The sequence below is a fragment of the Amblyomma mixtum genome, chromosome 7 (genome assembly GCF_055824585.1).
Source record: "Amblyomma mixtum isolate Tamu chromosome 7, ASM5582458v1, whole genome shotgun sequence".
Lineage (NCBI taxonomy): Eukaryota > Metazoa > Arthropoda > Arachnida > Ixodida > Ixodidae > Amblyomma > Amblyomma mixtum.
The window spans coordinates 24,155,613-24,179,576 of NC_143018.1; the positions used below are offsets into that span (position 1 = coordinate 24,155,613).

The following is a 23,964-nucleotide window of genomic DNA, read 5'->3' on the forward strand; positions in this document are numbered from 1 at the left end:
GCCTCTCGAATTTCGCCTCCATCGAAATTCGACCGCCGCGGCTGTGGTTGAACCCACATCTTTTGGCTCAGCAGCAGAGCGCCATAACCACTGAGCCACCACAGTGACCCACTGCTAGAAGGCAGATTACATTGTGCCATTATGGGCGCACCTGTTGGCCACATATAAACAGCGACTCGCATATTTTTTTTGCCACAATGATAAAAAGTTGAATATCTTCGTAGCTGCATGATTGTGTCAGGAGCAGAATTATGGCAATCATTCTGCTGCTAAAGAGCAAGGATGGGAATCAGTTCTTGTGCAATACGTGGTATATACTATTCTGGTCTGCCATATCCGGGCGATGGCACAGATGGAATGCAAGACAGACTTCTGAAGCAGTTTCATGATTTCTCTTAAACAGGAGGGGAGAGGCATTTTGCTTGTCGAGGCCAGTTCAATCATCGCTTGACGGCCAAGACAACTGTCGAGAAACTGCTCGACTGCGACTGCCTCTGATGAGTCTATTCAAGCAATTTTTGTGGAAGCATGTTTTTTGGACAATGCCTCACTACCACCGACTGTTGACCAGGATGGGACTCGGGGGATTTTAACCTTTTACTTGCTAATAATCCAAAATTGGAACATATGAAAGTCAATTTTTATTTTTCTTGAAAATACCCCCTTCAAAATTTTTGTTTTCACACACTTTATGATAGTCGTGGAAAACATTGCAACTGTAACATTTATGATAGAAAAATTTCAACACTGAATTATTGATTATTGCCTCAGAGGGAACATATTTTGGGCCTTGCCACAGTCAAGTGTTTGGGGAACCCTTTCGCAGGAACAGGAAAGGAAAAAAAAGTCGAAATGAACAAAACAGAACACATGTAACGATGAATAGCTGGCGATTTCATTACAGGAAAATAAAGAACTACAGCTTGTGCATCTTGCAGTGGCAGTGAGTTTAACGCAAATGTTCTTTTTTTTGAACACTGGTGTTTAGCAGCAGCGAAATTCAAGGAGGCAATGCTCCTCAAGAGTCGCCTGCACTACAACAGTGGGCATAAACACTGTCCCATTCTGTCAATCATGTGTGGATGCAAATTTGCAGATATTACTAGACAGTGCATTCTGGGGTAGCATCCCAAGCACTTACTATGTATGTTAGATGCGCACTCCAGACCAGCAGTGCTTGGAACTGCTGCAAGTCTTTGTGCTCTCGTCTCCTGGCTACGTGTAGCGTCTGTGAGGTGTTTTCAAGCAGTTGCGGCTTGCGACCATGCGTCGCACCCAATGACAGCTAAAACAGCACGGAATGAGGTGGGGTGCATGCAGGGTGGAGGCACGCAACCCCAGCCCAGCGCGAACCGCACCTGAGGACGACGAAGGCAGTGTGACGCACGTGCACAGGGTTGTCACGGAACAGAACTGTCATGGTTCATCATGGAAGGTGCTTATCACAGCCATGCTATGAAGCCATTGCTTAGGAAACGCTTTCCCGTCCTGCCACCGCTTCTGAAGCACTGAATGCGATATAGCTCACGTGGTGAAAGAAAACATTACACTAGCATAGTAATTTTCCCTATAATTTGCAAAGACATTCAAGGCAGCTACGAGGTTGTCTTCAGCCCACAAAGAGCAAATTTGCGCTGCACAGATCATAAGAGCTACTTCAGATGATATTAGTATTCTGTGTATGGCGAACGCCTATGTTCTAAAAATGGAACATGAAAAAAAGCATGCCAAGTCACTGTAAACGTAGCTGCATTTTTTTTTTTCATGGTTATTTTAGAAAGCACATGTGAATGCCAATAGTCATTTTTATTTTTGAAACCTTGCAACATAGTGCGGAGTTAAAAAGGACAAGCAGCTACAGTTTTCAATTGTATGCAGGTCTGCTTTGTTTTTGAGCTATGTGGATTAGGGGAGAACAACTTAGAGAGTTTTCCTGAAATACGACGGCCACACAGTTGTGCAAGTAGCTATACAGTGAGCAGCCTGTACACATGTACATACAACACAACAAGGGGTGTGTCCGGTGTGTGCTCATCAGTCATTGGACGCATAGCCTCATTATTTCTGGCTTTACTATGAAGAGCTCAATGCAACAACTGGTGTATGGGCTGGATGAAGTGATGTGCACCTGACACAACCTGCATTTCTAGCCCTTACATGTGTAGTTGCAATGTGCCCTTCTCAACTCAACTCTAAGCTGAGCTGTTCAGAGAGTACAACACGGTGTTGAGTTGAGACCATCCTGCTTTTAACCACTAAGCTATTCGAAGTACATTCATGGTGCTCCGGCCCAACAAAGTATACGTGTTGTGGGCATTACCTGAACAAGCATACCATTTTGGCACATACAGATGACAACACCGTGAAAGGGAACACCTTGGGTGCACTTAATGAATGTAATTCTTACCTTTGCAATGAACTTGAAATCGCATAAAAGCATTAAGGCATCATGCTTCCTCAGGAAAGCTACTTGCAAAAAGATGTCTCTCACTGATGCTCAAGTTATTAAGTCCAGGCTAATACAGCCTTCCCTTTCATGTAGCTGTGGCCTGTACTTGCACACAGCCACTGTCAATTTTTCCACGTGTGCCTGCAAAATCTAGTCTGCTAAGCTGGCTCACAGTATGCTTTGCACACACATACTATGAAAACTCAACACCTTGTAGCCGAGCATGAGAAATCTGCCCTGAACCCACTAATTGCATGATACAGTGCTCTACAAAAAAAAGTCAGTTTGAGCATGGAGGTCTTTGAAACTTCTGAAAAAGCATGCATGCAAGCAAAACCTGCAGCATACAAGCTGTATTTCAAGATGGGGCTGTCAAAACTAAAGTGAATGGCAATCTCTTGGGGGGATAGAGTGAAAACCATTTTTTTTTATACGAACAACTGCCACAATATGAACATGACAAACCAGTAAGGTTGCACAACCTTTCTTTTACTCCAAAAATGTCACACTCGCACAATCTTTCATTCAGACAAACAAACAAACACACCAACCAATCTTTGGAGCAAAGCAAGTGTAGCAGAAGTGTTATTTACAATGTTACACATATGCTGAAATACCTTGTCTTCTAGCCTACACAAGGATACTCACTAGACAGTTCAAAATCACCAGGATACATTACACTGGTCTGCCACTGCTGTTCTTTTGTCGCATCATCTGAATGTTTACCAACTTAAGTATGCCATCATGTGCACCTGAAGGGGGTACCGGAAGCTGCTATGCTCATCAAGATGGGACCTACAGAGCCTGTTGCCACCTCTGTTTCATCAACATCGCAGGCCACGAACACTTTGAATGCCATATGAAAGGATGACACGAAGGAATGGTAGGAAGAAACAGTTTAAGCCCGTGGTAGTGCTTAACAGGTAGCATAACATGATGAATATGATGCACCTTTTTGCATCTGAATGCACAGGAAAAAACTTGATGCGAGGATTATGAGCCTTTTTGTGAAAAAACTTGGGACAGCTTCCCTCTCAGTGTTCAGAAGAACTACATGTAAGCAAAGGGAAGGCATGTTGCTGAAACATGCATTTGGCAAACAGTGTTGAACTTTCACTTGAGGAGGAAATGTCAGTTTCTCTGTACTGACCCCAATGAGAAAAAAGGAGAAAAAGGTCAACTTTGATTTGAGGCAACAAAGAGCCAGTTTGCCAAGCTTGCACCTAGTGGACCATTTCCCCAACAAAACTTTACTAGTGGCAGAGTGTTGCTGTCAACTTAATGCTTAAGGGCAAGCCACTCTATGGCGTTACTTGGAGAGAATTTCAACAGGTACTACGAAGGCAATGAACTTAAAAGTATGAGCCTCAGGCTGTTTAACTGAACCGCTACTGCTTGTGCCTCAATGACCACATGTCCGTATATTCACAACTGCTTTGATGGCAGTTGACTGTGCCAGAAGTACAGCTGCAGCCTTGATAAATTTCTTGTGTCCTTTACTTCTTACCAATAAGCAGTTGGATTCCCAATTTTTTTAACTGTCACATGAATGCAGTCACCGGCACACTATATCTGACTGCTTGGTTCTCTCCATTATCTCAACTCACAACTGAATGTCCTGATATATATATATTATGCCTGTTAGTGCTACAGTGAGTGAATCATGCAGCTATTTGCACTCCTGCCTACATGGTAAGCTGCTTCCACTTGTTTCAGCAGCAAAAAATCAGAGAAACAGCTAATTATTATTACTACTGTACTTAAGGGGAGACGCGGCTTTCAACTCATGAAAATCTCAAACGAAATCGAATTTTAGAGAACACCAGATTTCATATCTATGAGGTCTTTCTACTTATATACAGAAAGATTTTTCCCGAAAACAGTCCAGGAGAACCTGCAAACATTTTTTTTTTTTTTTGAGACCGTAGGCAGCTTGTGATATTCAAGAAAATTCCCATTTTCTAAGAAGTGTTTTTGACCCGACCGATTTCATGGATTTTCATGTGATTTGTTGCATTCTGTTCCTTGATAAATTCTCTATGCAGTTACATTCCTAAATCTCTGAATTACTTTTTTGTTTTTTTGACTCTGTCACTAATTTGAAGTGACACTAATGAGTGCATTATGCAAGCATGGATATAGTGTTCCGAGTAGAAAAAAACTCGTCGATAAAAATTTTTGGAGAACGTCATAGCATGAACCATTTCTTTGGCTAAAGTTTAAAAGCTACTCTAGGCTCCTACCACGCTTCGTTGCGGCGCCAGTCTCTCTGCTAGTTGGTACAGCAGCGAAGCACAAAAATTTTTGATGTCCAAACCACTGAAGATATACGAGTGAAAATTTATACAAGCATACCAAATTTCATCTATCTACTCCAAAATATAAAAAAATTCACCTTTGAAAGCCGCATCTCTCCATAATGTAACAAATTTAAACCTCATCAGACAAGAGAAAAGAATCATAATGGGGTGGGTATACGTCTTCTAAACAGAATTGGATTCACAAGACATGAATGCTGATGTAGGCAGTTGCCAGTGCCTCGACAAACTAAGCCTTCTTCCTGATATATATATATATATATATATTCCTCAGTGTGACTCTAGTATATGTACACTTCTTGCCTGAGAAGTACTTCAGTATATATTCAGTATATATATCTTGTTATCTTCTTTTACGAGCCATCTTTCTGCTGCTCACTGTGTAACTGCACGTGTCTCTTGTAGTTTCCCTTCTGTGTGAAGCCCTTGGAGCAGAAGGGGCACTGGAATGGAGTCTCTTTGGTGTGTGACCGCATGTGCTCCTGCAGCTTGGAGGGGAAGCCAAACATTTTTGAGCAGAACTCGCAGGTGAAGACTTTCCCAGCGGGTTGGGGCTGGACCACTTCCTTGACTACGCCTCCACCTCCATTGGGTCCCCAAACGCCAGGTTCTGCATCTCCACTCTTTGAGGTAGTCATGTGCTTGAGAATGACTGGAGAAAGCGTCCCCGCAGCGCTGCTGCCGAATCTGTGGAAGACTGGTGGGTTGAACAGAAAAAAAGTACAGCTGAAATGAACAATGTAAAGGAACTAGTACACTATCAAAAAGAAGCTAGTGAATGTAGTGTGCCATTATACAGTACACAATCAATAATGTGAACTTGAAGAAGATGGTTTATGGGGTTTTACGTTCCAAAGCGACTCAGGCTATGAGGGACGCCGTAGTGGAGGGCTCCGGATAAATTCAACCACCTAGAGTTCTTTAATGTGCACTGACATCGCACAGTACATGGGCCTCTAGCATTTTGCCTCGATCAAAATGCGCCTGCTGTGGCCGGAATAGAACCTGAGTCTTTTGGGTCAGCAGCAAAGCACCATGACCACTGAGCCCCCACAGCGGGAGCTTGAAGACGAGTGAAAATTTGTTTCAAATATGCGGAGATCGAATTAATGGGAGCCTTTGTAATGCATGATGTCAATAGACCAAATCACTGTTTCAAATAAACCGGCAGTAGAAAGGAAGAGAGTTTGACTTAGAGTCTACTGTACTGCATGTAACGCAATACCAGCAGAAACTTTGCATACTCAATGTGTTTTCGTACAGGTCTCCACAGTCATCACTATCATTAAGTGGTGGGCTATGTCCACTGCAAGATAAAGACCTCTTCTAATACCTCCCAATCATCCCTGTCGTGTACCATCCACAGCCACATCAGAAAAACTTCTTAATCTTATCTCCATATCTGACCTTTGGCTGCTCCCGACCACACCTTCATTCCCTTGGAATTCACTCAGTTATCACAACAGACCATTGGTTAACTGTCTGCTACATTACATGTGCTGTCCAAGTCTACAACTGTGCATCCTTAGTAAAGCCACAAAGGGAGAGAGAGAGAGACTCTTTAATGAAATACAGAGAATTTAGCCAGCGTTTAAAAATCGCTGGCATGCTACTCTGCGTAGGGAGGGGAATTTGGGAGATAAAGACAGAAGGAGAGCAGAGTGGAAGAGGTAAAAAGAAAAACAAAGATAAAATGCGGCCATGAAATGGGTACTAAGGATGCAATGGCGAGTATTGATGTAACCTATGGAATGATGGAGTGCCTAAGAGGTCCACACAGCCTGTCTGCCTCATAGGCTGCCAAGGGAGTCAGGTGTTTTCTTAGCGCCAATGGTCTATAAGCTGTCTTCTTAGTGGTATATGATAAAAGCTTATCAGCACACAAGAGTACTGTTACACACTAACCAATATCGGGCCGCCTCACAGGAGTGGTGGTCAGCCAGGGTGGGACAGGTACGAGGGCAGTTTCTGGTGGTGCTGTGACTGGTAACGATGGCCATGCTGCAAGGAAAGTGGAATCCATTTTTCACTCATCTTGTAGCAAGAGAAGCTTCTTACTTAGTTCATCAGCCTGCCTAGTTCACTGTGGTATGGGGCCAAGTTCGACAGTCGGTTACAAAGGTACAACAAAAAGTAATGGGAGTCAACATTAGACTGTACACCTACGATTAGAATCAGATCACTATACCATTGCCACATGAGGTCTAGCCAACTGCTGCAATTAGTCCTTTTCAGTAATGTTTTGTTATTTTACTACCTGTCAGCACTATTTTATAACTAAATAAATAAGTAAATAACCAAATACTATCCTGTCAGGACTGGCATGATAACATGTCGGTAATATAAACGTGCAAAACTGCGCACATGCTCTTTAGGAGATGATACATTACTTAGCTCCTGTGCCTGCGTTATGGTTAGCTAGCCCAAGCATAAACTAAAGACTAGTTAAACTTCCAACCTGACCCCAAGCCATTACGATCAACTTTTGTGGTGCAGGTTGTTTTCAGAGAATGTTGAATGGCTGTCAGTAGTCGCATACAAGAGGCATTGATGTGTTTGGAGACAAACAGGCCTTTAGTGAAGCAATAGCTAACAAGCTTGGATAGTTTTGACGAAATGGCTATCTTATTTCTGGGATCAGCTGAACTAATTTACCAATCACTGTGGCTGAAACTATAAAACAGCCAAAAGTGCTGTGATAAAGTGCTGTGATAAAAGTGTGCTGTGATAAAAAAAAATAATCTGCTCCATGAATGTCATTTCACCAGAAAGCAAATGTAACCTGGGGCTAAGTTCTGGTTAGACCCCTGTAACACAAAGTTTGCTAACAATGACATAGCACAAATGAGTGAACTACAAAAAAGCAGTGAAACAGATGGATGCTTCCAGAAACCAACAATATGAGTTGCACAGCACAGACATCGTCATACAACACATCACTGCAACCTGTAATCAGCAACAGTTCACCAGGCATGAACAAACTAGGTAAACAGAATAAACTATTATATTCTTGTGCTAATGTCCTCACATTGGTCTCTAGTACAACTGAGTACAATAGCTAACAAATGGTCTCGGAAGAGGTTATCATCAGTGTGTGTACATTTCACAGAACACAGGCGAGTTTTTAATAGAAAAAGTATGCTTTCACACAGGGCCAAGCAAAATTAACAAAGTACACAAACCAGTGAGAAGCATATATGGTCTTAAGATGCATAAAATGCACAGCAATGCTACCGCAATACATCTCCATGTGAATATGCACATTCATGTTCACATTATAAAGCACAGACTTTTTGCCCACCCCTAGGGCATGGAAATTGCCAGCAACAGCTGCACTTCATTTTCATCCCCATACTCATGAAATCACTAAGATTTTTGTTATGATGCACTACATCATTTACACTGAAAAAAAAGTCACTCATACACACAAAGCTACCAATGTAATGTCAACACTGATTTGTTATGCGCTTGAGAAAACTAAGAAAGTTTTAACGTACTCATGTGAAGAACAGTGCTGAGTTTCATATAGTGGCTAAGATGTGGCAGGATCATGGATTATTCATCACACTTTAATGTCGGCTAGCTGACGTGCTAGCATTCTGCACTGCACACAGAGCAGCAACTGAGCAGGACACAGGAGCATTTGACTGCCCTCTACATGTTTTTGAATTAGTACTTTGCCTCCACAATCATACTTTGTAACATAGTGCAGATCAGTTCACGCGCGATAGAAGAAACAAACAACACTCCAGGAAGGGGAATGAGGGTCTCGTTATAAATATGACAGAAGCCAACAGCCACAGAAACCAAGGGGCACAGGGGATTCTTTTTAAATTTATTTATTTATTTTGTGGGGTTGATCAATTTAGAATATTACTGAATATGTTATCGCTTAAAGCTAATTGATAGAAAAGCAGAAGAAAAGACAACCACATGTCGCCAGTGGGATCCGAACCCACGACCTCCGAATTACGCATCCGGTGCTCTACCTCTGAGCTATGGCGACGGCTGTCAAACCTTCTGCTTTCGGGGGTATTTATGTTTACAAGTAACCTAACCTTGAGAGTGTTCATCAGCGCCACCCACGTTCATAAGCGGTGGACGTAGAACGTCCTGAGTTACCGCAGGTGTGACGTAGAACGTCATCGAACGGAGAGGGTGGAAGCTGCGTGAGAACCCTCTTTTGCTTCCTATGACGTCAAGGCTGCCAGAACCGAGGCCCTCGCTAAGCAATTAAGCAAACAAAGGAAGGGGAATGAGGGGCTCGTTATAAATATGGCTGTTGGCTTCTGTCAAACAACACTCCAGTGAGACAAGTTAGTGAAATGTGAGTTACATCTTAGCTGCAACAAAAACACTACTTGGAAATGCCGAATAAAGCATAGGAACTTGGCTGGACAACTAACATTAACTACAGAAATTGTAAACAGTCACAAAAACACTGAAAGGCCAAGAACAAGTACCAGCTTTGTTAACAGTCATCTTTTTATGATGGTTTCATGATAACTGCGCTAATTTACCAGAAATGCAGATAAGGGTGGAAGCATGAAAGTAGAAGGGCTGGAAACAGCAATACTTTCTTTTCCCGGAAACTAATGGAATGTTCCTAGCTGACCTCTATTCTGATGCGGAGTAAAAGTACTGTTTGCACAAGCTACATATAAAACTGCCAGTGATCAGAAAACTTGAAAGTCCTATATTTCTAAGCTGGGCATGAGACAGCACTGGAGACGAGCACTACCTAGCCACATGGTGTACTTTTAAACACTGCTGTAGTTTTCATCCTGAACAAAAACCTTTAACAAAGGCAGTGATGTCCTGTCGACAAAGAGTGCCTCAACTTAATGTGTTCACAACTGATCCCCTGTGAATATGTGCTTATGCACTGTAGGCATTGGAGGAGGTATTCCTGTTGGTGCACGGGGACCGTGGCCTAAAAAATTGTCCTCACTGGTGAACACTCGTAGACAGCAAGGAAAGCTATGTAGCAACTGTGTTGAACAGTGGTGCAGCTTCATGCTAGGTGTTCTTGTCAGAACAATGCACGCCCCTCCAAACCATGCCATGCACTGTCGTGATATTGCTGGTCTTGCTTTGTAGAAGCTCTTGAGAGTTTCTGGACTCAGTCATCGCTCTTCCAGGGCTTGGCTCTGACCCTGTGAATCAAAGAGGTATGAGTGTGCTATTCAATTCACACATCCGGAAGACACCATTTCACTTCCAGGGCTGTGTACACATTTAAACAACTATGCAATGCACAGCAGCTTAGTTGAATACATGATTTTTAGATTTTTGTGACACATGAATATCAGACTTGTAAATGACTCCTGAATGTATGTGAGAATGGAATGCAATCACGCCATCTTACAGCCAAAAATGAACACATACAAATAAACTATATTGCTATTTATGAATACTTACATACTTTTGCAGCCATCATAACGAGTAAAGGCAGACAAATGATGCATAGCTAATAACAAAGGCACTTTTGTAGAAGTAGCACATAACCGCGGTGAGAAAAAAATCTGGAAAGCCTATGGAAAAAAAAAAAAACCTTTAAACTTTATAAGTTTTGCTTCATAGCTTTGAAAATCAGCTTCAGAGGGCCCTGAAAGGCAATTTTTCATGCAGCACAAATATAATCAGTAAAAAAATAAAAAAAGTCTGCAGCCAGCAATGCATAACTTCATAATGCTAATAAGTGAATCGAAACTGTTTTATAGTGCACAACATGTAGCTAATTTTAGAAATTTTAGAACAGTGTGATCGAAGCGGTGTCCAAAGATGGAAGTCTGGGTTAGATGCTTTTTTTAGCAACTCACACAACTTCCCCAGAGTGCTTCCGTAAGGATATAACAATCCTTACCTGCATTATTAAGATAGCATGACACTACTTTGGGAATCATGGGATCTATGAAGAGTATCCCACCTCACGAAGTTGAAACAATGCATTTGCCATTAAAAAAACAACAACAACAACAACAAAAAAAAACAGAACAAGTAAATGAAACAGGTTATGCATTCGAGTGTGCCTATGCTATTAGTGCCCAAACAATGCACGTCTAGATGTGGGAAAATAATTCACATCACACACACACACAAAGCAGCATATGAGTGCCAATTATTACATGTTTCGCACAGTAATACAACACTGATTACCCTAGAAAGAAATTTGCAACAAGATGAATGAATTAGACTGGTCTGTTAGACTAATCTCGATTTGGAAGTTGGATTGAATATACACATTTTTCAGAACAGAACACTAGTTCAGTGATCGAAACAAACCATTATAACCATTATAAACATTGTCTGCAAAAAAATCACACGTGTCACCCATTGTTCAATCAAACGTCAGTCATTTTTGCCAACCGCCATTATCACTTGACAGCTTCTTTGTCATGGCAGGAGGGGTTTAAATGTATACAAGCGTGTAATAAAATTAAATTGAAAGTCAGAGCTTGTGTCATCTTTTCTTTGTTTTGTGCCTTGTCTCTGCTGTTGTATAATGGTTTGGTTTGGTTTATGGGGTTTAACGTCCCAAAGCGACTAAGGCTATGAGAGACGCCGTAGTGGAGGGCTCCGGAAATTTCGACCACCTGGGGTTCTTTAACGTGCACTGACATCGCACAGTACACGGGCCTCTAGAATTTCTCCTCCAAAGAAATTCTAGCCGCCGCGGCCGGGATCGAACCCGCGTCTTTTGGGCCAGCAGCCGAGCACCATACCGCTGAGCCACCGCGGCGGCTGTTGTATAATGGATCGTAACCAACTTGCCCAGCTTTCTGCCCTCCTGATCAAAAAAAAAATGTGAACGCCTGTGCGTTGTCAGTCATAGAAAGTATCAACACTTTTTGCACACGTTTAGAGAGACAGCGGTATAATAGCACAGTGAAAGAAGTTATGAAGTGCTACTGATGTCACAACACTACTCCATTCCAAAACCTCTTCACTTTAAGGTGAACTCTGCACTACTAAAAATATACAAAGTCCAGTGAAGGAAGTTGTTGCCAACACTTTCAATTGCACAACAGCCACGTGACGACAGGTGACAACAAAAATACAAAGCAAAGGGACGCAGGCATAGGTTCGTTCTTGTCAAAAACTTGCAGCAGGTCACCTGAAATAAATCTAACAGTGAAGGATTTAGTTTGGAAGGCTTACATTAAGGCTGCCACAGCTCAGAAGCAAAACCAGTGACTTGGAGGTTTCTGACAAAGGCTGCAAACAACACAAACAAATGTTTGCTTTCCAACAACAGCGTGCAATGCCATTTACAAGCCACAAGCAAGTATGGTGAAAAAACAAGTGAGAATCAAACAACTGCAACTTTCCTGGCACCAACTGTTCTACGAAGCTCGGGCTTTTAACCTTTTGATACGATTTCGTGTGCCTTTCATTTAAATCAACCACTGATATACAGACTTCCCTTCCATGCACATGAGCCACAAAGCTGGTTTGCGAACTCGGTGATGCCTTCATATTCTTCGATCAATAAATGTGTTACAGTTTCTGTCAACGTATCCTATTTCACTCTGCATTCCTTCCATGTTTGGCGTGCTCATATCAACAGCAACTTGCATGAAAACCTTTCTTGTCCCTCGTTGGTGCTGGTGCTGACACTAGGCCTGCTGCTTGTTCATGAATATACCCTAGACTGCTACTAACACACTTTGGGGCCAATACCAAAAATTTGAGCTCTCTTTTTACTGTTTTACTGCGACCGCCCAAGTCCCACTACCAAAGTAGACACGGAACTGTGTTCAATCAAAAGGTACTTCACAAATTTCAAAAGCGTCACCAAGTTTTTTTTTTAAAGAAGGTAACGAAAGAGAGACCACAATTTGATAATCAACATTATCTGTTCTCAGCACCAAGGGTAGCATGGCCGAGGACGGCAGAGGCTTGGGGTGGAACGGCGAATTGAGGAAGTTTGACGGGGCAGGGGGACCACGGCTAGAGCAGGACAAAAAGATCACTGGGAGACCTTGTGCTGCATAAACTTGACCTAACTGATGACGACGTTTTTAGTCCTGGCGAAGGAAAAGTCGAAATCGTGTGGCGTTCGTTGCCGACCCTCTTTGAAGGTTTCGGAACGTTCAAGACGGAACTACCGCCAACATCTACTGGGCTAGAGACTTGGCATTAGGCTTCTGCTTAAAGACATTGCAGCGCGTAGGCAAACGTATACTTAATGCACTCGTTGAACGAAGAAATGGAACCAATAAAACCCGGTGATGATTTCGTAAAGCCCGCGCACACAAATACCTGACCGCGTCAGGGGCCCACGCGTCCACACGCAAGGCGAAACCACAAACTCCGGAAGGCTGGAAAGCTTGTGGCTCGCTCTTACCTCCTTGCAGAAATTAGGTCAAATGAAGTTCACTTTTCTAATACTTTACCTCTGGCTAAGGCTTCTTGGTCACGCAAATTTTGATTCAACATACCACCTTGGCGTCGGCAAACGGGACAAACAGTGGATGACTTCACACAGCCGGAAATCTTCACAGACTACTTCGCTGCAGTATATAGGCGACTTTCACGGTGTCGTCGAGATCCGCAAACACCGGTAGTAAAGAAAAAAATAATTGATGGCCGTTGAACGGCTGTACGTCGCTGAACACGGCCAATTTTCCTGCCCGACAGCTCCACGGACTCCAGCACTCCAGCACGAAAGATGCCACCACCGCAGCCATGATCGAAGCTACAATCAGCCAAAAACACTCAGCACGCAGTCGCGCAGTGTGAATACTATAGTAAGCCGAGCTGGCTGCGCTCAAATAGTGTAAGTACATTTAAGACATCCGCAAGCGTTTGGTTGGCGCTGAAATCGTTAGTGAACAAAACCCCTCGCAGTTCTCGTCGCTCGGCACGGTTGGTAGGGCGAGATCGATAACACAGTTCGCTCATTTGATTAGCTTAGTTGGTAGAGCGACTGCTCCCGTGCAATGAAGAAGGCAGAGCGCCAGCACCAACGACGACGAAGCGATTTGTGCGTCCTCCGATTCCGGCGGCCGCGCGCGTGGAGAGCTCGAGCTCGCTCTTGGTTCTGTTCTGGTGCCGCCGCTACTCGAACAGCCTGTGCCATCGTTTCGCTTCCTTTTTCCTTCGTCACTTAGTTCTGCGTCACGGGGCCCCCCGAGAACTACTCAGCGATCGCGGCCGCGTTTTCTTATCCGAAGTCGTTCACGAGGTTCTGGATGCGTGCCACACCGTTCATCGCACGACCACCGCCTATCATCCCCAAACGAACGGCCTCACTGAAAGATTCAACCGGACTCTTGGTGACATGCTCGCCATGTATATTTCCTCTGACGCCACTAATTGGGATCAAGTCCTACCATTCGTAACTTATGCATACAATACTAGCTGCTTCCCAGGCCACCACCGGATTTTCCCCTTACTTTCTTTTATACGGCCGTGAACCTTCCTGTCTCCTGGATACTATCCTTCCTTACAACCCCGACAGTTCTGAATGCACCTTTTTCTCCGACGCTGCCCGTCATGCCGAGCAGTGCCGCCAGCTGGCTCGCTCGTTGACATCCACCCAAGGGCGTCCGCAGAAGTTTTTGCAGGGGGGGGCCCCATTGGCTGTTGGCGCCGGAGGGGGGGGGGGGGGGGTTATGTTCGTAGCAAAAAGGCACTATTTGCGGAGTAAATTTATTTATTTATAAATAAGTAAAATACACACATGAAAGAAAAATTACAAACAGCAAATTAAAGCGTGGCTAGGAGAGATACATTGGAGTTTATCAACGAAGAAACAATTAAAATTAATAAAAATGCAAAAAGATACTATCACTTCGTGGAGAAGAGTGCTCAGTCTTGCTGCATACGGGTTCTCGACACACCCGGATTGATGACCAGCACACAGCACAATGTTCACAAACACGCAACGACAGTCAGTCAGTAAACAGCAACTGTAGACGCCTCGGATTTTTCTGGGCGAATTGCGTGATGACACGGGTGATAAATTCATTCCTGTGCTTCATTACACGCTCTCGGTGCACACTCATCATACAAAGGCCGTCCAGTCTGTCGTTTGTCATCGTTGAGCGTAGCCACGTTTTCACTCTCCTCATTGTACTGAAGGAGCGTTCGACCGTACAGGTAGTAACTGGCAAAGCCAGAGCCACCTCAATGGCTTTTGCAACACCAGGGAAGAATGTCTTGGCCTGATGTAGAAGCTCGCAGTAAGTTATTTCTGATGGGTCCCCAGTTTTGTTGCACCACATCTCGTACCAAGAGATGGCCTCTTCCTTGAAGTTGTCGATGCCGAAAAAGCACTGGAGTTCTTCGGCGAGAACAGCGAACTCAACACGGCTCAAGTGCTTCATTTTTGATGGATGCAGCTGGAGAAGTTTGAAGCTCCTCTCATTGCTTTCAGAAAAGCGCCGAGCTAAAGAAGCAGTGAGGGAGTCCAAGTACGGCACATATATTGCCACACGGTAGTATTCCTCCGGCGACTGAATCCCGTAGTTGTCTCGGTGGGCCTGACGAGAGACTTGTCTTGGCACAGATATCACCACATTTAAGTGATTGGCTGCCTCCCTTGCTGCATTCATGATGTTAGAGAACTCCTCTACAGCGTTCGTCCGGTGGCCGCGAAAAATACGTTGCAGCTCAGTGATGTGGTCATGCACAGAATGGAAGTCCATGGATACACCTTGCAGAATGTTCGTAACTGGTTCGAGCCGAGCGCTGTACTTCGCTACAATATGCAAGCAGACGATGAAAGATGAGCTTGTTGTTGCGCAGTAGAGGATGTGAGCTCGTTGTCTAGTTGCAGCGTTCGAGCATGATTCCGTGGACGCGAGCTCCTCGAGTGCTTCGACTATGGCCACGTAATGCTGAGAGAAGATCCTAATAGACTTATATTTTGCAGACCATCTTGTCTCACACAGCATCGGAATGTTCGGCACCAATTTTCTCCGGAGTACGCTCTCGCGGAAGAAGTTTATGGTTTGTTTGATTATGCCAATTGTGTTTCGAATTTCAGAGACGTCGTTCAGATCGTTGATGACGAGATTTAGTTTGTGACTTGCACAGTGGAAAAATAGTGCCTTCGGGAACTGTTTTTGTATAATTTTGTTCACTCCAGCTTCTTTTCCAGCCATTGTAGAGCATCCATCGTACCCCTGTCCAACGAGGTTCGAAAGAATCAGCCCGACATTCGTCAAAAACTTCAAGATTGCCGCGGCGATGCAAGCGGAGTTTAATTGCTCCAGCTCTACAAATCCCAAAAACTGCTCTCGAACGCACACTTCGGCTCCCGCCTTGTCAATAAAGCGAACGCCTATAGACATCTGCTCTTTTCCTGAAATATCTGCAGTTTCGTCAGCAAGAACGGAAAAAGCAAACGCTTTGTTAGCTTCGGTAACTATCAGGATGTCGCCACAGATTGTGATGATCTCGTTCTGGACGCGGACAGAAGTGTACTTGGCATTGCCAGCAGAAGAAGCGAAGTGCTCCTGAAGTAGAGTATCTCCAGCTTCTACACGAAAGTCAAGCAGATCATTGAAGACTCCACTATCGGACTGCTTGCCGCGAATTGGCAAGTCATGCGTCGCGCAAAAGACAATGGTGGAAACTATTGGAAATAGTTTCTCACGGTTCCTTTCAACTTGCGCGTGGAGTGCTTTGTTCAGCTGCTCTACAACGGGTAGCTGCTTGCCTTTCATCACATCCATAAAGTTCTGTGAGGCCGTCATTGCCTCCTGGTGCCATTGGGATTTTACGTGATCCCTGCACGCCTCGTGCATTTTTCTGTAGTTACTGAAAGCGCGCACGATAAAACTTCCTTGAGTACCCCGGTGAACACGTGGAGGAAAAATGACGCAAAAACGACAAATAGCGCCTTTCGCTGTCGCTGAGTACGCAAGCCAGGGGGCGTAATCTCCCAGCCATTGATGTCGAAAAGGCCTCTTTCCAGGTGTTACATCCTTCTTAAAATCGTATGTAAAATTTGGTGACCATGGCTTAGTAAGAAGACGTAACTTCAAAAGTCCGGTATGCCAGTTAGTTTAGCTTTGCCTAGAAACTCTCCTAAGTCATATTCTTGAGGCAAGTTATTTGTTTTCTTGATGTTGTCTCCGGACTTCGATCCCAAGCAAGGAGAAAGGGAATCGTCTCGGCTTACTGCGTGACCGGAGCTCGCTGGTGAAGTTCCTTCCATGGAGACGACGACGTCGGCTACTGTCCGGTGATGAAAGGTTGCATCGCTCTGGTCAAATCCGGACTTAAATCCCAAGAAAGGAGAAATGGAATCATCTCGGCCTGCTGCATTACCTGAACTCACTGTTGACAGAGTCCCTTCCATGGAGTCGACGACATCAGCTACTGTCCGGTGATAAAAGCTTGCATCACTCTGTTCAAATGCTACACCGTTGTCACATATCACACCAGAATCTGCAGGGGCGCATTTGGATAACGCTTCGTCAGACAACCGCTGACGCTTGAAGAAGCGCCGAATGTCCATCATTCGGAACCGCGCGAGACAAAGCTGGCTATGGAGTTCTTCGGGGTTGGTAGTGTTAAAAATATATACACATTGATTGAAAAAACGGTTGAATGCGTACGTTGAAAACAAAAAATGACTATATATACAACGAAAACTTATTTACAAGATAAATGCACGCTCGCAGCTTCATACACCTCGCTCCATCTTGCTCGCGCAACCGCACAGTCGAGTATTTGCACACACACTACTCGCCGCTCGTCGTTTTCTCGTCCGCTGTCTTGATTGTTCTCAGCTTCGTTGACAACCGGCCACTAAAAATACCGAAGCACAAACACAGAGGCGCGCACACATGCAAGGGCCTACTTGCCGCAGTATCCCCGAATACGCACTGTTGGAGTTGAGGGTTCAGGACAGGAGTGCCGCTGAGCGAAGAGGTAGATGGCGAAAGGAGAATAGGTTTATTTACATTTTACATTGGTGGTTAGAAGTGAGACGATTCTGCCGCATCCGTTGTCGAGTTTTATATCCTTCTTGTTCCCTAAAGTCTCTAGGTTGAGGACGCCCTTGCCGGAGTGGGAGGGGCCTAGAGCTTTCACCTGTGCGCACACACACGACACTGCACTCATGGTCACGCCCCCTTCACATGTGGAGTCTGAGGGAAAGAAGGTTGTCGTCGAGGTAGCGTTGACGGCGGTAGGTGATGGCCTCCGGCCAGCCGAAGGTTTCTGCGGGTCACCGACATCTGTTGATCATCAAATGCCACCCGCCGCTCGAGGCCAGACGCGAGGTCACGAAAACGCCGAAAGTGGTTCCTCGTGCTTGGGTCGGAGATGAAGGCCCGCCAGCTTGTCGCGGTGCTTGGGCACGCCAGAGAGCAACCGGAGACGAGGCCCTTTGTTCCCTGGCACGGTCACGGCAAATGGGGAAGATAACGTTCGTCTCCCCGAGGCGGCGGCGGCGTTCTACACGTGCAGGCACTTTATGAAGGGGGTCTGGTTTTGTTCCTGCACTCCAACCGGGCAAACTCCGTAATTGAAGTCAGCTGGCACCTGGGTCCTCTCGGTGCTTGTGGTCCATGGCGGCAGGCCCGAAAGCAATCACCCTCAAGTCGCTAGCAGCCATACACAGTAGAAACAGGCGTGCTGGCGGCCACCCGGCGAGACTTGTTGTCGTCGTTCCTAATAGCACTTTGGGGGTGAAAGGAACGCCTCGCGACTTCCGAGGGGAAGGGACACTCGCCACTCCGGTCGGAAAATTTGTTTTGTGTGTTTTTATGGGGTTCAGAGCCCCAAAACGACTCAGGCTATGAGGGACGGAGTAGTACAGAGTTCCGGATAATGTCGACCACCTGGGTCTCTTTACCATGCACTGACATCGCACAGTACATGGGCGCTGTTGGGATTTGAGGCCCAGCCAGAGGTGACAGGCGAGCCAGGCGAGCCAGGCAGGCGCCATCGGGCTGCCTTGACCAAAGGCGCTGGCTTCCGGAGAAGATGCAAGGAACGCTGGTGTGGGGGCGCCTCTGGAGACTGCGTCGCCGTGAACAAAAGCAACTGCTAATCCCCTTTGCCGAAGATTCTGAAAGCGGCGCTTCTACCGAACTGCGCTCTCCCGTGGATCGGAGGAGACAGCGAGCGGCGGCGGCGCCAACTCATCGCCTGCTTGCCCTTGAGCAGCCCGACAAAGCGGGGGTGGACACGGCTGATTTGTCCCTCCCTCCTGAAGAATTCATCGGTGGCCGGATTGTGCACTGTCTGCCTCCGTGTGGCTATCTCTCTAGAGATCAAAGAAACAGGCACCCATCTCAAGACGCCTCGAAACACATGCTCGCCGGTGCCGCTGTATGTCTGCAACGACGCGTCCCCGGAAGCGGCACTTCGCAGATGTGACCCAAAGCTGGAAGCGGGGCCGCTTTTACTCTTTTTTGCTGAGCGCACCGCCGCCCCTGGTGTGCGGCCATCACTCACGGTTAGAGTGAGTGATTTTCCAGGGGGGTGCAGCCGCCCCCCCTTGCCCCCCCCTCCGGACGCCCATGCATCCACCACTCAAAGCCTCCGCAAATATGAGACTGACCAAGGCAAGCCCACCCATGACTTTCCAACTGACTCGCTCGTCTGGCTGTCTGTGCCGGCTGCATCCAAGTTTGCGGCTAAGTACCTCGGTCCCTACCGTTACAGTGTACTAAGTACACTGTACTACCGTGTCGCGCAGCGCACTTCACCAGTGAACTACATAGTCGAACCGGTCACGCCTTCCTCGGACCACCGCCGTCGCGGCTGCGAAATTGTTCACGTGAGCCGGCTAAAACCGTACTACGACCCTGTCGTCATCTGCTCGCCCTGAGTCGCCAGGATGGCTCCCTGTTTTCGCCGGGGCAGTTGCAATGAAGAAGGCAGAGCGCCAGCACCAACGACGACGAAGCGATTTGTACGTCCTCCGATTCCGGCGGCCGCGCGCGTGGAGAGCTCGAGCTCGCTCTTGGTTCTGTTCTGGTGCCGCCGCTACTCGAACAGCCTGTGCCATCGTTTCGCTGCCAGTCCTTCGAACTTGCCAATAAACCCCTCTTCACCCGTGAAGCGATGGGTCCCGGGTTCGAACCCCGCACCAGCAAGAATTTTTCTAACTACGAAGTTTCTGTAGTGGCCGGCTGCGCTCGGGTGGATGCCAATGAGTAATTACTCCCTTATTACACCCCTTCCCCCCGTGTAGGTTAGCAAGCCGATTGATTATTCTTCGGTTAACCTCCCTGCCTTTCCTCTTGTTCGATCCCGGCCGCGGCGGTTGAATTTCTTGGAAGGAGAAATTCTAGAGGCCCATGTACTGTGCGATGTCAGTGCACGTTAAAGAACCCCAGGTGGTCGAAATTTCCGGAGCCCTCCACTACGGCGCCTCTCGTAGCCTTAGTCGCTTTGGGACATTAAACCTCATAAACCAACCAAACCTATTCTTATTCCTCCTCCTCCCTTATTACAACTTAACGCTCCATACACATGCAGGGCCACCGCACAGAATTCCACTACGGAGTGGCGCCATCAGGGTGAACAGCACCCGCGGGCGCTGTAGCAATGCTATCTAGTGGGCATTGGCTGTAGCCCTGTAGTGCACCCCCTCCCCCCTACCTTATCTTGACGCCGTTTCGCTGTGGAAGCCGCTTTGAACTATAACGTATGAAAGATATTTGACCGAGGCATCACAAGAAAAACGTATTTAGTGAAAGTGCTATTGCGTGGCGTATCTACAAAAGATGGGCTTACGTCTAGCAGGAAGCGGAAAGCAGCACGTGAACCATAATTCGTCTTGCTCTTTGTGCAGCTAGGACCCTCCAGCGACAATACCACATCTGCGGTGCTTAGCTGGAAGCGCGTCAGATGCGTGGTACGGCTTGAGACAAACAGCATCAACAGCGAGAAACTCCCGGGGATATCACTCGCATATCCTTTTTGGCCATACTCTCTGTAGCCTAGGTGGTCCGTCGGGAGTTCCTGATGAGTTTAATAGGCCATATATTGGTTATTGGTCAAATAACGGTAAATTCTCTTCGGATTTCGATGGGCCCAAGAGAAAAAACTTGCTCTGCCCAAGCGGAAACCATTCGCAAAGCCTGATTTACATTTCTGCGATTTGGACGTGAAGAAAGAAATAAACAGCTGTCTGCAATGGCCTAGTTGCTTGGCCCAGTGCTGACACACGGGTAAAATCTGCGTAGCATCACACGCTGTCACGGAGAACATGTATAACAATAAGCATATGCGAAACACTGATTAGGCTACAGAAACACTACAAACCAGGAGTCAAACAGCATCAACGTATTCAGCCCGCATCCACAGAGCGAAGAAATTCGAAGAGCTTATACATACTCCAAATCTAAGACCCTCCTTTTGGTGCCAATGGACCTTGTACGTTAAGAAACATTATTTCATTCATTTATGAATCTGCGATGACTCAAACAAGAAATGGAAATGAGCTGACCACTGTTGAGGTCGAGGACATGGGCCTGGGAGAAATTACTACCGGACGTGGATCGTCGTTAAGCAAAGACGCGGCGAAGGCTAAGCACCGGCGGAAGCAGCGGCGACTGCGGCGACTGCGGCGGCGTCCAGTGGCCGAGTCTACCAGGGGTCGCCGAACGACGGAGCAGTGCTCACAAGATCAAGCTGTTGCTGCTCATCGAAAGACGGCTGTGTACTCGACAGAGGCCTCGTGCTTCGGACATCCGGCGGGGGAATACGAGGACGGTCGTTCACCTGCGGGGAGGCAGCGAGCAGAGGACTTGCCGCAGTGATCAAGGCGACACATCAGTGTTTGTTGATCTACCCCTTCCCATCCCCCGAGCTGCGAGAGAGCGAGAGAGCCCGGCACCGCCTCTGCCGTGGGTGTTACCACCAGCGTCATCAATTGACCATCCGACGTAATGACGTAATGACGTAATGAGACGTGATCCAAGTAAATGTCCGTAATATCACCCGAACGCGATATCCACCATTTAACGTGTCAGGAAATCTATAACAAGGGCTTGCCACGAACATCCCTCTCAAGTACTCAAAGGTGTTGGGATATATGGCAATGATTCGGATATCCCTGGGACCTGGTGTTGTCACTGGCAGGCACGCAGCCAAAAGTTTTTTTTCGGGAGGGGCCCAAGGAAATTTCTTTTGGCTGGCGGGGGGTGCTGGCAGCTGGCTGAGCACTGCCGAAAGGAGAGGGGTGTTGAAGAAGTTCATTCCGAGGAAGCTGTCCTATACCGGCAGCTATAGAGACCCATACCTTCTCCTCGCCTGAAAACCCTACCGACGCCTCTCCAACATGCGGGTTTTGCATCGTGTCCCTGATGCTCTACCATATAATCTCGGAGTGTGCAAACACCCCCACCAACCGCCCATCCGCCACCCCTCAATGGACTCGTGGGATCACTCACCGGCTGTCCCTCCACTACTTGCTCTGACCACAGCTTCCGCTCCATGGTCTGCCGTGCGCGGGAGACTGCGGCCAGCGTTGGGATTTTGTACGTAGTAAGATGCTCATCCACGACGGCAAACATTTATTTACTTGTTTATTTTATTGTAATATAGTTCCCTCTCTATGAGATTGAAGGCGTGTATAGTCGAGAAAGAAAAAAATATTGTTGGAACTTTGTGCGACCGGCGCGTGAGAAAAAGAAGAGGACGAAGACGCACCGACTGCCTAGTCCCTCCTCGAGAAGCGGATTGCAGCGGTGTACGTCAACAGCGTCTTCCGAAGGTAAACGAAGATCCGGGCTCTCGACCCGTGGCAGTAACAGATAGGCAGCGTGAGGTGCTCGACAGCTCGGCCAGGAACGGCGATGCGTCGAGGAGAGCTCGAGCTTTCGTCTCGTTTTGTTTGCCTTCGTTCACCGCTCACACGGACCGTTGAAGGCAGTGCAGTTTCTGTTTCAACCCGCACAACAGGTCGACGCGTTTGGAGCTAACTCGTAGAGAAATAAGATCATGAACGCTGTCCGAAATGTTTTTAGTTGGAAGAAATGTTTTGATTCTTTCCAGGTGTGCCATCGGGCCGAAGGCCACTTTTGTGTTAGAGCTTAAGACGCATGTTCTATCTTTACAAAACCTATGCAGACCATTTAACCCGTGCCGGATGCATAAATAAGAACAGCGTGGAGAGTAACGTACTATACTGGAAGAGTACTGTCATGGACGCTCTGAGCAGACAGTGAAGCTAGTATCTCTACATTTAGACGGTGGCTCGAGGTAAATACTTGCGAATATCAAAATGGGGCTCACATAATTTAACTCACGGTAGCCAAACCGAACGATGCTTGGTAGACCTTATTTTGAACATACGCGTAGATCCCTTTCACGTGGCGTGGATACTTTCGTCCCTTATAGTGGGCGCTCATGGTGTAGTGTGAATTTCAGGCATGGCACGGGCATTCTCTATGCAAAGCTCCACAGCTCCAAGAAGTCCTACGCAGTGGGCGATCAGGGCCCCCATAGGTTCTGGTTATTTGCCAACTGTTCTGCGTAATTATGGTAGAAGGCTTGACTTTTTTTGCACCCTTTTTGACGTCAAGGGAAGTGTATCAACCTCCAGCGATGCATCCACCATAACTTCGCTCGCACAGCAGCCTGTTTGGAGTAAAGGCCTACAAACGACGTGCGACGTCATTGATCGGAGACAGGATTATTCGGCAGACCACGCCAAGGAGTTTGAGGCGCTATGCTTTCAGTGAGAGCTGCGTTTCATTCCTGGGCTTAGTCATACAGTAATTGAGAAAAAAAAATCATGCTTAAGGAAACGACAAAAGCTAAGTATAGTGATCTTTCCGGTGTTGACTGTGGTTAAGAACGTATCCTTCGTTGTCCTCTCACTCGCAAAACACCCACCACTTTGCAACTCAATCCTCGCCATCGAATGAATGCCTAGATCATGGCACCAATACTTTATAGCGTCTACAGCTTAAGCCTGCTAGCCGTCAGGCTACGCGTTTGATTCACGGAAGCTGCAACCGAATTTCAACAGAAGCGGAAGCCAAGTATCTCCATGCAGTAAGATATCGCCGGCGTTAGAAGACTGAAAATGTTAGAAAGTCGTACAGAACCTTTCGCTACCGCGCCGCACGATAACGTACGTGCAGTTGCTGCACTTAAACTACTACGCTTCTACCACGAATATTTTGCATATTTACCTTTATCCAGTTTGCCTTCTTTAACGGATTCATTGAGCCGAAGAAAGGGCTGCGGCAAGGTAGTACGCGGGAAACA

The 23,964-nt window shown here is 46.5% G+C and overlaps 1 protein-coding gene across 2 annotated transcripts; it reads right to left on the minus strand.

The window, feature by feature from the left end:
* Nucleotides 1-2,917: 2,917 nt before the first annotated feature.
* LOC149335318 (uncharacterized) lies at nucleotides 2,918-13,453 on the minus strand. Of its 2 annotated transcripts, XM_089551996.1 has the most exons (3): nucleotides 13,167-13,453; nucleotides 6,673-6,768; nucleotides 2,918-5,464 (listed from the first exon to the last, which is right to left on the minus strand). In XM_089551996.1, the coding sequence occupies exons 1-3, from the start codon at nucleotides 13,207-13,209 to the stop codon at nucleotides 5,121-5,123; spliced, it is 483 nt and encodes a 160-aa protein (XP_089408122.1). In that variant the 5' UTR covers nucleotides 13,210-13,453; the 3' UTR covers nucleotides 2,918-5,120. The 2 variants fall into 2 exon arrangements, with proteins under 2 accessions (XP_089408122.1, XP_089408123.1); XM_089551997.1 differs by lacking the exon at nucleotides 13,167-13,453 and having other exon boundaries at nucleotides 6,673-8,711.
* Between the last annotated feature and the right edge of the window lie 10,511 nt (nucleotides 13,454-23,964).